The sequence below is a fragment of the Pholcus phalangioides genome, unplaced genomic scaffold (assembly GCF_987345545.1).
Source record: "Pholcus phalangioides strain wild (caught in Gottingen) unplaced genomic scaffold, Ppha-v1.0 ptg000010l_1, whole genome shotgun sequence".
NCBI lineage: Eukaryota > Metazoa > Arthropoda > Arachnida > Araneae > Pholcidae > Pholcus > Pholcus phalangioides.
Genome location: NW_028301603.1, coordinates 20,099,478 through 20,114,700, shown reverse-complemented (window position 1 = coordinate 20,114,700; position 15,223 = coordinate 20,099,478). Strand labels below are relative to the sequence as shown.

Genomic DNA, 15,223 nt, shown 5'->3' with positions numbered 1-15,223 from the left:
ATTTCCTCGTGTGAGGGCGTCTAGAGCGATATACGTACTGGTCTTCGGGAGACGGTTTCTCTTATCAGTTGCCGAACTTTAGTTTCCCCGTGTGAGGAGGGCCTTATTCTCGGTCCCTACTTCTACGAGAAGTCACGTTCTACAGGTCCAGTGACATGTTTGATCACCGGCAAGCGATATGCATTGCTGTTATACAGAACGAAATTGTTCCGGCTCTGCAAGCACGTCACTGTCTTGCACACAAAATCTTTATGCAAGACGGAGCTCCTCCGCACATTGCAGTGTTAAGAATGTTCTTAAAATACATTTTACAGAAGAACGTGTCATCAGCCACTTCCCTAATCTATGGCCTTCCCCGATCCTTAATCCATGCGATTTTTGGCTTCGGTGAGTAGTGAAATGCCATCTTGCGATTTCACGATATCTGAAAATGATGGCCATCACGTGGAACATGTTTTGTTGCAGTAACAATTGTAAAAGAGTGTTTAACAATTGTTAAAATTTAAACGTTTGCCTAAATGTGTCATTTCTTAATAAAACGCCCTCTGATGGTGACATGTGCAACTAATTTTTTCCCCCTGAAGCAAATTCTTATCACTTCATGAATTCCTTCACAAAATTTCACAATTTTCTGATGACTGGTTTCGCCTGCAGGCTACTTTAAAATAGGGTCTTTTAATTATGGACGCCCTGTCCATACAGGGCCGCAACTAGGTGGGAGCAGGCGGCACAAATTTCATTCTGAAACCTCTCCTTCAACATTACAAGGGGGGCATCAAAATGCGCGTTTGCCCCGGTTGACCAAGCATCTAGTTGCGGCCCTGTATGCAAGAGCAAAAATAGAACACGTGGCTGAGGGTGAAAAACGAAATCTATTGTATGCTCTCTTCACACACACTTTGTTTTCCCTTTTTTTAGTTAATTTTTTTTTCTTATCCCTTCTTTTTCTAATATACGGTTTGGTTCGGACAAGGTTACCAGATTTATCGCCAATTAATGAGATAGAGATGATTCAAATTTGTTGCCAAAAGCCTGTATGGGTTAAAAGAATAGCCTTAATATGGATATTGAGCCATTATAACACAAAAGTCAACATTTTTAACGGCAAATTGTTGCGTTTATTGATTCAAATGAAATATGAAAAAAAGTCACACAGTTAACGAGGGAACAAAACTTTTCTAGCATGTTTGAAAAACACCATGTATTCACTTACATGATCATGAAATTTTGAGTTTCGTAATGGACATATTCATTGGCGATATGATGGATATTTATTGAAAAATTATACAATGTACAAAAGTTTTTTCCTTCTTCACACAACCAGTCGATAGGATATGTATCTTCCAGCTGTTTCACTAGATCTTATGATTTTCACCACCTTCATTAAAACGTAAAAAAGAAAATGATATATGAATCAAGACCAAACTGTAGAATATATATATTATTAGGTGCGGTCAAATGTGAAAACATGACAATAGCTGCAGAAAAAATACACAGCACAGTTTGCACAGAGACGAATTCCATGTTTTGCACAGTATAATTACACATTGTATTACGTGTTTGGAGAGAGCGGAATCCTTGACAAGAAATGCTATTAGTATGTAGCCATCCCATTTATGGGTTCAGTTTATTGAATAGCTTGAACACAGAACCAGCAATCAACTGCTAGGCATGGCTGACAAAGAGCTTTAACTCAGGGAACCAGGACAATTCTCATCATTTTTTGTTTTTTCACACTATAAATTGAATACAGGATATAAGGGGTGGGCGCATTGGAAAGTCTGCCATGGGGGGGGGGGGGGGTGAAGAAGATCCCATTCTGGGGGGAGCCCCTGCTGCATGATGTGGGAGGCAAACATACTATAAGCCAAATAAGTGCAAGGAAGCAAGGTGGTTTGCATCAGTCCGGGGGTGGTGAGCGAATCTATCTATCTACTAGAAGCCAGGATTTCTCAAACTATGCAATGTGCAGCGGCAGCCTAACAAACGTTTTTCAAAGAGTTTCTTTGTTAAACTGCTCTGGGTAGCTTATTCGCAGCCCAAGGTAATCTAACACCAGACAGGACCTGTGAGTCCTTAAACGTCTGCATGATTCTGTGAAATGCAAACGCCCAGATCTTTGGAAGGCAAAGTCATGGGTGCACTATCACGATAATGTGTCAGCTCACAGGTCTCTCCTGGGGTTAGATTACCTGTGAAACATCCCCTTCGCAACCAGCTTATTAACCTGATCTGGCCTCGTGACTGCAAAGAGATTTTTGAAAACAAACAAAAAAAAACCATTATTAGAACCAAGTTCAAGCCCGGCTGCATAGGCATACACAGAATTTTCTCAGGGGGGTGGGGTTTACTTTTTTCCCTGCATAATAACACAGTAATCTTGGTTTGGGGGGAGGGGGTTAGAACCCCAAAACTTCCTTTGCGTACGCCAATGCTCGGCTATAATAGCATTACTATCTCTTTTCCTTGAATAAAGAATTTGCTTGAGGAGCAATAATTCTTAAGTTCCAAAGAAGTGCAGCGACGAAAGCAATAGAGGATGTGGTAAAAGGAGGCTTGCAATCTGCATTTACACCTGTGTATAAATGATAGCATAAATGCGCTATTTTGAAGGAAACACCCCTTTAACAAACAGGTTCTATCCGTATTCATTCTCCCTTAATGAAATAAGTTACAAAATTTTTTGAACTTAGTAGTTATATTGTGTGCATTGAATTTTTTTTCAGGCATCTCTGCTATAAAGCATTAAACATGGAGGGGGGGACATGTTGTACTAACTGCATTAGTGACATATTAACATTATATAAAATTAAACAGAATTTATAACTTCTCATATAAAATATCATGATTAAATATATTACCCACCTGTCCTCGCTTGAGACCATAATACCTTGCAACTGGATCACCAGCTTGGATACGCATCAACTGATTCTCCTTCAGTTTGCTGAGAGACTTAGATCAAGGTGAAAACTCGGTAGAAAATTGGATTATCAAAGCTTGGACACTCTCGAAAAAAGAATGTGAACCATAATACATATATATATATAGGTATGAGAACAGTAACCAACAATTCTAAATTAATGAATTATTGATATACAATAGCTCTCCTGACTAGATGCTCATAGTGTAAAATGAGATTTTTTTGGTGATTCAATTGGCAAAATAAGTTGTATCACAAAAGGTGCCCTTTAATTTTGCAATCAATATTGTGGACGGGGGTCCCCCACCATCAGTAACAACGTTCTTTAGTGTGTGCCTTAATAGTTGCATGCAATGTTTTGGTGTTTATTTTTCAAAGCTTTCCCACTATTACACCAAGCACCAACTCTGGCCATATCACTATATTGCAATTTACTGCCATTAATGAGATGGGTTGGAAATGAAGGCACTGTCTATCGGTGGTTGCCTCAAGCTTGTTAAGGAAAACATCTTATCTACATATACAGTGCCGTCTTAAGGCATGGGTCCACCCGGCTCGGCCCGGGGGCCTCACAAAAATGAAATATGGTTGAAATTTTTGAGAATTTTCCTATGATGCTCTTAAGACGGCCCTGTATATATATCTTCATATGATATCTTTATCCTCCCTCGGGTTTGAACCTGGGACTGCGATAGCAACCTTGATGGTGGTAGACAGTATGCCTTACTGGACCATCAGCTTCACTGAAATTTTCAATGTGGTACAAAGTGCAGAGGATGGGGCAACTATCACTTTAAAATAAAACACACATCCAGCACAAAAACAAACCTTCTCCCAACATGGGATAGCTGGTTTTTTGGGTAAACATTCTTTTAGTAATTACATTCGAATAAATGACAGTTAATATTGATGATATAAAATAATTGATAACAATCACAATAAAATCAAATAATTGATAAAAATAACTGAGTGTATGAAGGATACTATCTGTTGAGTAACTCGGTTTTCTCTTCTGGTGTCATGACAACATGTTCAGGGACCAGCTACAGAAATAAATTACAATGGCATTCGTCACATATTATATCTTGCAAAAGAATAGATTATCATGGAAGTAATGACATGCAATATTCATAGAAATTTGTTAAATTAATTGATAAATGCTGAAGCAGTAAATGCATCTAGAGCTGTGTTTCCCAACCGGTGTGCCCCAGCAACCTAGGGTGCCGGGACACACTGGTTAGGAAATGGGGTGCTGTGAGATATTATGGAGATAAATCAAAAAAATATTATGGTCCACTTAGGGTCTTAAAATAAAGTAAGTCGAATTACTCTCATGCATGGCAGACTAATCTGATAAGTCGCCATCTGATGGTAGTTTCAGCAATGTGAAACTTGGCCTGAGTTAGGTCTGGCTATCCACGTACGGCCTCGTTCAGTGCACACAAGCTCTAAGGAAAGAGGATTCGTTGGCTTTCTAGTTTAATGGTCTAGGGCGCTCACCTGGCAAGTGAGAGGACATGGGTTCGATTCCCAAGGCCAGTCTTTCTTGGATTTATCTTTGCATCACAGCCAGCTGTCAAAACCTTCAAAGTAATAGCGGAGAGTAACGTCACACACACACCTTCAAGCTGAAAGACCTCATTTGTCAACACTTATCAAAATTGCAAGATGCAATAGATATGTAATTTCCACTGAGAATTTTGAACTTCACGTTTGTTTCACAACACATACACGTGCCTTCCGGCATGTACCGATTCATTAGAGGAATTTGTGCAAGGTGCATGTATGATTTTATAGTAGCAGTCTATTTCTTGCTTTGTATTTTATTGTCACCACAGCAGATTATCTTCATTAGATTAGGATACTCCTCTCTCAGTCCAAGCCAAAAAGCAGACACTGATGCCTCACTCTTTGTGAAACAAATGTGAAGTTTGTTTCTGTGTAATGCTTGTTATTTGTAGTGCTATCATCTGTCAGGAAATAGACCGCAAGACCCGGAGGACAATTTATGTGATTCGTGGCCAACTGTAAGGCCTGATTTCAAGTATCTGCGCTCTAAGCATCAATCACAAGTTTGACATTAATGATTAATCAAACAAAACTCTACTGATGTATTTTCACTCAGTGATTGTTGTGGTAGTTAACTGTATTCAAAGAAGGGTGCCGCAAGTTTTTAATGTTATTCTAAAGGGTGCTGCGAAACTTCAAAATGGTGGGAAACACTGGTCTAGAGACATGTTAACATGTGTGCCTATGTACCATTCAAATGAGCAGTGAGTATATATATACAATATATATATATATATATATAACACCATTCAGATATATATCTTTCTGAACACACAGAAGAAAAATTTACTTATTTTTTTTGCATTGATACCCCAAGCAAATCATAATAAGATATTCAGCAGACTAGTAGGCAGTCAATTGGTTGGTTAGGCATTCTAGTCCCAAATACTACAATATTTATTATATTATGCCATGACAGGATTTGAGACGAGACGATTGATGCTACATACAAAATAAGAAATTGAAGTACAATCTATAGTATTTGATGTTGTTCCAATCCATTGGCATGTGCAAGGGAAGTAGAGATTGCAGTGTTATTTTGCAGGAAAAAACGTAAAAACCCCACCCCTTCAGAAGAATTTTTTTTTTTTGAAATCCCCCCCCCCCCCCGAAAAAATTCTGCATACACTTATGTGCCAATCTATAATTCTTCGGGGGAAGAAACTAAATTCAAAGCAATCTGTGGATGCAAGGAAAGGTTTCAATGTGTGAGAGTGACAGTATATTGGAAAAATGTGAAGATTTGATTAGAATACGGGAAGTGTCAAAGTTAAAATAGCTGTGAATAATTTTGAAAAGTAGGGTTAGGTGAGCAATACATCTCTGGGAGGTAAATGAGAGGATATTAAGTTGGCGTTTGAGCTCTGTGATGGAAACAGAGGAACACCAGCAGTTTAAAATAAAGCAGGTAGATTTGTTTTGGATAGAAATACTTGGATATAAAAAAAACAGTTCAATATGCTGATTAACCCATTTGTATTCACTGTACTAATTTGACATCAAAATATAGATCATGCGGACATAAAAAGTTATATACAAATGAGTTATGCCAACCTCGTGTTCAGTGATGTTGATGAGAAGCTCAGACTCAAGAAAATATTCTAGAATGTACTTCGGAGCCATATCACCCAAAGCCTGAAAAATTAAAATAAAACCAATAAAAGATATTAAAAGATAGTATATAATCTGTATCCCTATCAGACCCGAGTATTCAATTTTTGTGAATTTTTCAAGATGTTTTTGCATTTTTGATACTCAAAAAATGCATTAAAAACACATATATGTCAGCAAAAATTAATATTTTTTTCAATTTTTCAACTTTTATTTTCCTCAAAGAAATAATTAACTGTTAAAATTTTTTCAGCCACGATGATGAAGGGTATATTTTACATATAAATTTTTCTGGAATTTTATTGCTAAATTTGATGCAATACAGTTGAATTCTGTTATAACGACCTCCAAGAGACTGGGGAAATCACTTTGCAATAATAAAATTTTGTTACAAAGGAATTCCAGATTTATATATTGTTTCTATATAAACTTATCTGGGGATTAGAAAAGTTTTCATTAAAACAAGATTTTTTCACTATAACAGTATTAAAATGGGAATCAATTGTAAATCACACTTTTCCCTCGGAGGCACTTTCTCTTGAAAGCCATCTTAAAACTCCCTGAAAGCTCAATTTCAAGTGCTGCCCTCTGATGAAAGCGCCAAAGTTCATATTCATCATACTTTTAACTCAAAACTTAAATAGTCCTTTAAGTCAGGGCTTAACTTGCTGGGGTTAAAAAAAAATTGCTACAGTGAGAAAAAGAAACACCACATCTGTGCATGCATGATATGAAAGGGACAATAAATAAACAGAACTTCCAAAAACTTGTTTTCACAGACGACTAAAATGTATGGTTCTTATTTAAACATTTTAATTTTTTAAAATAAAATATTGTTAAATACATTACCTGTTTGGCCGATGGTGTCATGCCTTGTTGAACTACGATTATGGCTCTCGAGATGTTTTCTTCCTGCATCCTCTGACAGTAGGTCTTGATCATCTTGATGCCGATCTTTGGTTCATCGGGAAAGAACACAAACATCTGGTCTGCAAACGAGTTATATATTTTTTTTAAAGAAAAAAAATAAAATTTGCACATGCATTTTTTAAATTCTGAATAAATAACAAAAATATACACGTATAAATATACGGTGGAACTTCCATACAGGCCTAATGATGAACATTAATTTAATCGTTAACAAACCCAATTTTCTTTTAATTTAAAATGTTTTCTTGAAGGTTAGTTAACTCAGAATTTCTCTGAAAGAGATTCCTTGCACCTCCTCCAAAAAAAGTTCAACCTACGTACACCCCCTAGTCACAATGATAATTTTCTCGAGTCTCTTGAATATTACTACAGTACACGCCACGTAATGATATTACATCAGGACTCTGGGTTTCTGTTAACAATAACCAATAGACAACTATATCTGAAACCAACCCAGAAGAAAATAAAATGACTATATGCCCCGTTTGACACGGAAAAATGGGACAGCTCTGTATTCTCTACACAAAATTTGTTTCAAAATATTTAATCGTGCATTCCACTTTCCAAATTTCACGCTTATTTCGCTCCAGTCAGGCGAAATGGGCTGCTGCCCATAGAATCAAACCTTGAAGTTATCAAATTTTAAGAGAGAACAAAATTGCCATGAGAAAAAAATCATCGAATTTTGCTTTCCCCCCCCCCCCCCATCTCCACCTCACAAGAATTATAGCTGCAGCCTTATTTTGGCATGTTTAGCAACAATTGCCGATTTCCCATACTTGAAAAATCCTAATTCCCCAATATTTTTTTTTTTCTGAGGAAACATGGTCAGATCACAATGATCAAGGACAGAAAGAATATTTTCTTTATGGACTTTTCATTCAAGCAAAGCACCATTTCAGGATATTTCTATAAAGATACGAGAAACTGGAAGAATCATGTGTCCAACCAGAAGATTTTAAAAAGGCTGAAAAATCAGAAGCACTGGAGCCTATGGATACCCGAATGTAGCATCATTTTTAATTCCAATAAACGGTATGCATAGAAATTTTTTAATGTATGGGTCATTCCCAAAGAAATTCCACATTCCACATTTTTGAAACAAAAAATTCAAAGTTGAAGTTTCAAAACAAAATTGATCTTAAATTATAGCCAATGACTTGAAGTTCAATATTTCATTAATATTTCTCACTTTTATTTTGAAATAATATTTCGTTTTTATTTTATTAACAGAAAACTATATATTATATACACTTTGTATCACACATCTTACTTTGATAGACTGACTTAATAACTGACTAGCTTAGTTTTATGGCTATTAAAATATGCCTACAGTTTAGCAAAAGAAGTCCAAAATGAGTCCTGAGACGTGTTTTTCTGCTGCTGAATGTTTTAAAGACAGCAATCGGACATCATCACATTCTTCTTGTTGTTCTAACCACTTCATAGCTATCTCAAGGCAGAGAATTGGCAGACTAGAATGCTTTCGATTAACCGATATTTCAGTTGATCAGTATTTAGATAATCGATGCTCTACTGTATTACCTTTCGCATTTTATACGAACAATACAAAAATAAATAGTTCCACGAATGTGAGGGTAAAATAAATGCAAGTTCAATAACATCTGAACAATGTTGCAACTTACAATATAGAAATCAAACTATCAAAACTGACCTGTTGGATCATCATTATGAGCAACAAGAACTATAAGATCACCTCTTGCAGGCTTGCTTTCACTGAAGAGGAGAGAGAAAAACAAAACAATTGTAGATTTCAACAATGATAAATATGAAAATCAGAGCAATAGCGATCTGACTTGGCCTACTTTTCTTTTTTTTCAGGTGAAAAATCACATGATTACAAATATACTAAAATGGTGCTAAGTAATTAAGATATTGGTAAGCGAATCAGTTGATCGAGACCGTTACCTTGGCCTGTCACCAAATTGTACTTTGAATTCGTCCAAAGTTTGATCCAACTCTTCTTGAGTCACTAGATAACCACGATCGTGGCATAACTTGAAACGGGAGAAAAAAAAAGAACATTTTAAAAATCAAACTGAAAGTTTGTCATAAAAGAATTTACAAGAATTATCAGAATTTTTGAGTCACCAGTTCACAAATTAACAGTTGCCTATTTGAATAAAAGTTTTCTTCCAGTGGCTCAATGGTTTTTCTTTTGTTCACAATTAGTTTGAATATAGGTGTTGTTTCAGTTTGGAAAAGATGGTACAGTAGTGATTACCCTGCTTTACACTAGCCCGCTCCCGTTCAGTGATTCAGCATTTTTAGGCGGGTTTTATTTGGGTATAGAAGAAAACATGTCATGCTCATGTTTCTCAGAAGAAAACATGTCAAATTGTGCATACAAGTTGAAATCAAATAGATTCTTGTTCATCTAGAAAAATTGATGGCAGATGGCATCACTACACATAACAAGCATTATACATAGGTGGGGTAACCAGATTCAATAACTGAGAAAGGAAGACAACTGCACGCACATCCTTAACAACACCATTTTCTCCAATTTCCACAGCAATGAATTAATGCCAGAACTTTGCCACTGGACTTATCCTGATGCAGAGACTTCTTCCAGCCCAGCTTCGTGGCAGAGTCTGGAACAAAATTTCCACAGCAGATGGCACCACTTTTCTTCCAAAAAAATAAACCCACCACCACAGTAATTTTTCACAATTAAAACAGAACCATTATATATGTTACGGAAATTTGATAACTCAAATTATTATGCATAATCACCGGCTATTATGCATAGCTACCAACCATTATTGTAAGTTCAATAATTTTGTTTTTCACATTTTTACCTGTGATAATGTGTAATCCCCAGCTTGTATTGTCAAGTAATCACCAATAAATTATTTACATTTACTGGAAATTTTGCTCAAATTTCAGTCTAAGATGATGGATTCAATCAGCTCATGTATTTACACGTTTTTTTAATGCTTATTTTCATTTACCATAGTTTAACGTGTATAAGGAAAATTTTTTTCAAAAAATTAGGTCCCACAAATAAGGAGAGGTTCCTTATACATGGAGAGTATTATAGCCAGGGTATGAAAAAATCATTTTTTTAAATTAAAATTAACTGACCCCTTATTAATTGAAGCAAATCGTGTTAATCATTAAAAATTCATATTTCCATATCACCTAACTGATTTTTTTCTCCTAATCACTCAGATTTAACTAAGCATTAATAAATAAACTAACTATAAGAAAAAAATACGAACATGAAAAATCTGTGTTTACGTAACATGAAACATCATTGAGCCCAGATTAATTTCATGGATTACCTTGAAAAGTTCCTTTATTCATAACCCCCCCCCCCCCATTAAAGTGAATGAGAGGTGACAAATCAGTATCACACATATGGTGCAGGTTTCCCAATTTAGTCGATGTACAAGCAAAGGTCCCAATGATATCTATGTTGGTACAACATCTATTATTATTTTGAATCAGCAATTAGGGAAAGGCTTTAGACAGAAAATTACTCCTCTGTTTTTTAATCTCATGGGAACCCTAGTGCCAAATTGCAATGCAGTGCATATAGTGCAGTTTAGCTCCCTATATTTTTCTGCAATGTTTTCCACGTACAAAATCTAGAAATACAGCAGCTTCCTTTCTGCACTGTATCTATTGATTAAGTTGCAAGTCTATATTTACTTCAAAAAAAGAACTTCTCTACTTCTTTTAATCACAAACTTTTATCACATATCAGTAACATGCAAACCATACCAGGTTACTGAGAAATTGAATTTTCTGGATGTTATGCCGAAACTGATATTTGGAAAGAGAAGTGAGTGATAAAGAAATTATCAGTTTTGGCATAACATCCAGAAAATTCAATTTCTCAGTATATTTCAGACTGAAAAAATACCATCTCTTCATACCAGGTGACACCTACTTCAATATCATTGAAGTTATTGCAAAGAAAAAAACAATTTAAATTTTGTGATTTAAATCAGCATACCCTGATTATAGCTATATCTTTTAAACTTTTTCCCAAATTTTAAGCCCAAAAAATTCAGGGGTTCCTTATACACGTTAAATGTGGTAATTTAGAGTTTATGGTGGAATATGTGCAGTGCACCTATTATCTATGGGCGAAACCGATGAGTGGTGGAATTTGTGATATTTTTGCATGATTTCTCTTCTATTTTTATCATACTTACCATGTTACCGTCCATTGGTAAATTTTTTCTCCTTCATAATTTCAGACCAGGTGGAAAAAGGAGTAGGATGATGATGGCCAAAAAGCTATTCAACAGTCTTGGACTTGAAACGTCTCGACATTTTGAGATTTATCTCTAGCATAGACATTATGAGTAGGAGCAAAAAAAGAAAAACACAACGATCCGTCTTCCCTCGCTTTTAATGAGTTGTACCCAGTGTTGGATGTTTACCAGGACAGTAATTCTTTACTTCTGAATTGAATAGGAAACCCCCCTCCCTCCTCACTTCAGTACATGGCATCTGCTATTGGTGAACAATCGTATTTTCAAAATTTATAGCTATTGCTGTTTTCTTCTTCCAGGGCTGTTTTTCCAACTGTCTTTTTCATGTCAAGCTGGTTAGAATAGCATCTAACCTGCTTGGATGCAGCTTGGATTCATCTGGGAATTTTGAGGGCATTGGTGACAGCGTGTAAAAATTTATTGGTAACAAACACTCATGCCAATGGAGAAATATATGTTTGAGTATTAGAAAATGAAATTCTCCTGAAAAAAAAAAACTGATTCCGGAAACCTGAAAAGGAGGTCAAAACAAATTTTCTAAAATGTAGGAGGACGCTTGAAATTACACCAAAAAGGATGACGTGTCCTCCTTTTGGTGTCATGATGTGATTTTGGGTAACAGGTGAATGTATTAATTTATGAAAAATATCAAATTTATAAATATAAAAGCACTTATTTTTGACTGGGGTAGTCCCTTGCGGCAAGTCTGATTGCCATCCCTTTTTAGCTTTTCCTATAAAGTTGGGAATGTTTGATGTATAAGGTTTTCATTAATTATAAGGTGGCGACATATCAGACCAGGGTGTGCCGAGTTACTGGAAGTTAATTGAAAAAGCCAATTTAAATATTATCAACTTCTGCATGCAGTGACATGCTTTTCTCTTCTGTACTGAAAGAAAACCTGCAACAGATTAGTGAGAGTCTACTGTGTTTTAGCAATCAAACACCAACTGCAAAGAGTACAATAAAATTAAATAGGCCAATTGGAGTTTGAAAAACAAAATTCAAATTAGGTTTTCTGAAAATTCCAAATGATTTAGTTCTACATAATGCAGGGCATTTAAACACTTTACGTACAGGCTTTTGGCAGCAAATTTGAATACTCCCTATTTGGCATATCGATCATAAAATTGTCTCAAATTCAACAGAAAAGAAGAAAAAATAAACGAAAGAAAAAAAAAGAAGAGGGAATAAAACAGAGGAAATACCTTATAGTAGATAGGAGAAAGGGAAAGAAGGATTTTTTTACAGATTTCTATTTTGCCCTCACCCTAAGTGTTCTTTTTTTTGCTCTTACATGCATATGAAAGATACATTATATGAGGGCGAGTACAGAGAGAACAGAGGGGAAAAACTCTGGTTCATAGGATTACTATAAGTTACTATATTACTGATGAGAAAGAAAATACAGTGAAACGGATTGAATTTCTGCCACTGATGTTTGGATGGAAATATTCCATCCGTGATCGTAGAAGGGTTGAAACCTGTTGGCCCAACAATTAAGATGCCACTGTGTTAAACAGCAGATAGAGCCCCAGGTGCCAAACTTTCTTTCTAAAGGTGCATCCACATATGCTTCTTATTGTGTTTTTCTTTCGTGGGCAAAAAATAAATAAGTTTGACTTTTATTCTTATTTCTCTCTCCTTTTTCCTGCCTACACACAAACAGGTTTTGATGGCAGCGCAGCAATATTCCACTATATGAAATCCAAGAGGTGAAAAATACATCTCTTTAATGCTGTGACCATCAACAAATCTTCGATAAAACAATTTTCGCTGCTTGTCTCCAAAATCATTGCAACCTGTATCTCAAAAGGCATTACAATCGCTCAAGGACTGACTTACTATTGTGAGAGCACTTTTAGACAGGGCTCCACAAAAGAGAGAGAAGGGGGTGCACTGAACACCAGGAAAGGTGCCAAGAGTTTTTAGTCTTTTTCCGTTTAAAAATTAGAAGGAGAAGAAATCCCCCTCCCCGCGACGGAGTAAATTTGGTATCTAGACATAAATTGTGTCTAGCTTATAGCTCATGTGTCCCATGATGTCTAAGGCCCTGCGCTTGTGTGTGCAGTGAAATGCCCTAACATTCTTTTCATGGGAGCCACAACTGGAGGAGGGAGAGGGGCAAGCAGGACTGGTTCCTCTGCAACAGACAAGAGGGGCTATAAATTAGCATTTAATTCATTCCTTCAACATTACACAGGAAATACCAAAATTAGAGTTTGTTTTCACTGGCCAAGCATCTACCTAGTTACCGGGACACAGATCCAGGATGTGTCAGGAAGGCGAATTGTACAAGTTTTATGTGAATACTCTCCTATTTTACAGGACAGAAATTTTCCCATATTATTCGGCTCTTGGAAGAAGAAAATCATTCCTATCACCCCCTCCCCTCCCCACTGGATCTGCACCTGAGCGAAAGCAGACATCATAATCTGCAAATGGAGCAGAGACATATATCTTCAGCTTCAAATGGAGCAAACACATATCTCAGCTCTGAATGGAGCGAAGACATATCTTCAGCTCTGAATGGGCCGAAGACAGGCATCTCCAACTGCAAATGAAGCGGAGGCAAGTAGATTCAGAGCGATGTGTCAGAGAAGCGACTTATTATGCCGATGCATTGGATCATCCCATATTTTATGGAACGGACAAATTTCCCCCCCCCATATTATTCAGGCTCTTGCGAGAGGAAAGGGGAAAACGCCCTCTTTCCCCCCCCCCCCCCAGATCCACGCTGCCATGAACTGTTCGGACTAACAGGATTATAGTGTAATACAAAATAAATTATGACGTGGACAATAAATACACGATTTAATGCTTGCATAAATTAATCTTTTTATTAAAATACCTGCATTATAGTTCTACGAATTCTCCACAACTTGTAAGTCTCTGCATCATCATCCATTGATTCCTACGTGAAATAAACCATAGATAATCAAAGCTATTTTCAATTCATAAATATTATATAAATGAATTAATTAAATATTATCCATAATTAATTCATAAACTTACTCAGTCAAAGAGTTATTCGATTGATCAAATGCTATATTGACGTAAATAAAACAGAACAGAAACGTGCTTTTAGACAAGCTCATCAGACATTTGTTTACTGACTTGACTCTTCTTCTTCTTCTTCTTCTTCAATTATACAGGGCTTTATGCCTTCGGGCCATCCCCTGTTAGAGAAAGAAACATTCCACAAAAGCATAGAAAATGTTATAAAATATACTAACGAAAGAGCTGTCATCAATCACAGAACACATGGGAATTCCAGCAATTTCCATTCTTCCCTCTTCTTCAGAAGGGTATGAAAAAAAAAAAAAAAAACCAGACGAAACAAACGCAGATGGAGATGTTATATGAGATGGAGAAGAAGTCTTCAGGCTTAGGGGACGATGCTAAGCCGCTTTAGAATGATATGATGACATGGAGTCCCTGGATGAGTGTGTGGTAACAAAAATGAAACCAAACAACCAAGACAGAAAAGGACAAAAACCAAACGAGAGAAAGAAAAGGGGGAGAGAAAAAAAATAATAAAAACTCACGAAAAACGTTGACTAAGGGTAACGAACCTCTCAAAGCTACAGATAATGTTCTCAGGTCTGCCTGAACAGAACTCGGACCAACACCTAACTGGTGGAGAAAGAGAATTAAAAGTTGAGAACCGAACCTGGGAGAACCCAATACAAGAAAACAAAAAATGAGATGAAGTTTCAGGAATCTTGCATTGTGGACAGAGAGGGTTAGCCATTTTCCTGATACGATGTAGGTATTCGTTCAAGGGAGCTCTATTGCAAATGAGTTTGTAAAATAAACATTCCAACCTTCTGTTCGAAAACAAAGGGGAGAAGTTCTGGCAGCAGTTATAGAAGAAGCTAAACTCAGGAATAGATAAGAAAAGAGCATTGCGAATATTTTCCTTGAAGTAGCGATAGTAAAT

General features: G+C 36.4%; 1 protein-coding gene across 1 annotated transcript; it reads right to left on the bottom strand.

Moving 5' to 3' along the window:
• Nucleotides 1-1,248: 1,248 nt before the first annotated feature.
• Polr2E (DNA-directed RNA polymerases I, II, and III subunit Rpb5) lies at nucleotides 1,249-14,413 on the bottom strand. The gene is made up of 9 exons (XM_089237858.1): nucleotides 14,296-14,413; nucleotides 14,132-14,194; nucleotides 8,960-9,048; nucleotides 8,706-8,767; nucleotides 6,950-7,089; nucleotides 6,044-6,124; nucleotides 3,905-3,963; nucleotides 2,866-2,944; nucleotides 1,249-1,378 (listed from the first exon to the last, which is right to left on the bottom strand). Exons 2-9 carry the CDS (start codon nucleotides 14,186-14,188, stop codon nucleotides 1,313-1,315), a joined length of 633 nt encoding a protein of 210 aa, XP_089093984.1. The 5' UTR covers nucleotides 14,189-14,194; nucleotides 14,296-14,413; the 3' UTR covers nucleotides 1,249-1,312.
• Between the last annotated feature and the right edge of the window lie 810 nt (nucleotides 14,414-15,223).

Excerpts from the sequence above, each read along its gene's own strand:
- Polr2E (XM_089237858.1), bottom strand. The coding sequence starts at position 14,188 with ATGGATGATGATGCAGAGACTTACAAGTTGTGGAGAATTCGTAGAACT. Across the intron at positions 8,768-8,959 it reads CAATTTGGTGACAGGCCAAG|TGAAAGCAAGCCTGCAAGAG; the intron begins GTAACGGTCTCG and ends TCTCCTCTTCAG. Across the intron at positions 6,125-6,949 it reads TGACACCATCGGCCAAACAG|GCTTTGGGTGATATGGCTCC; the intron begins GTAATGTATTTA and ends TTAATTTTTCAG.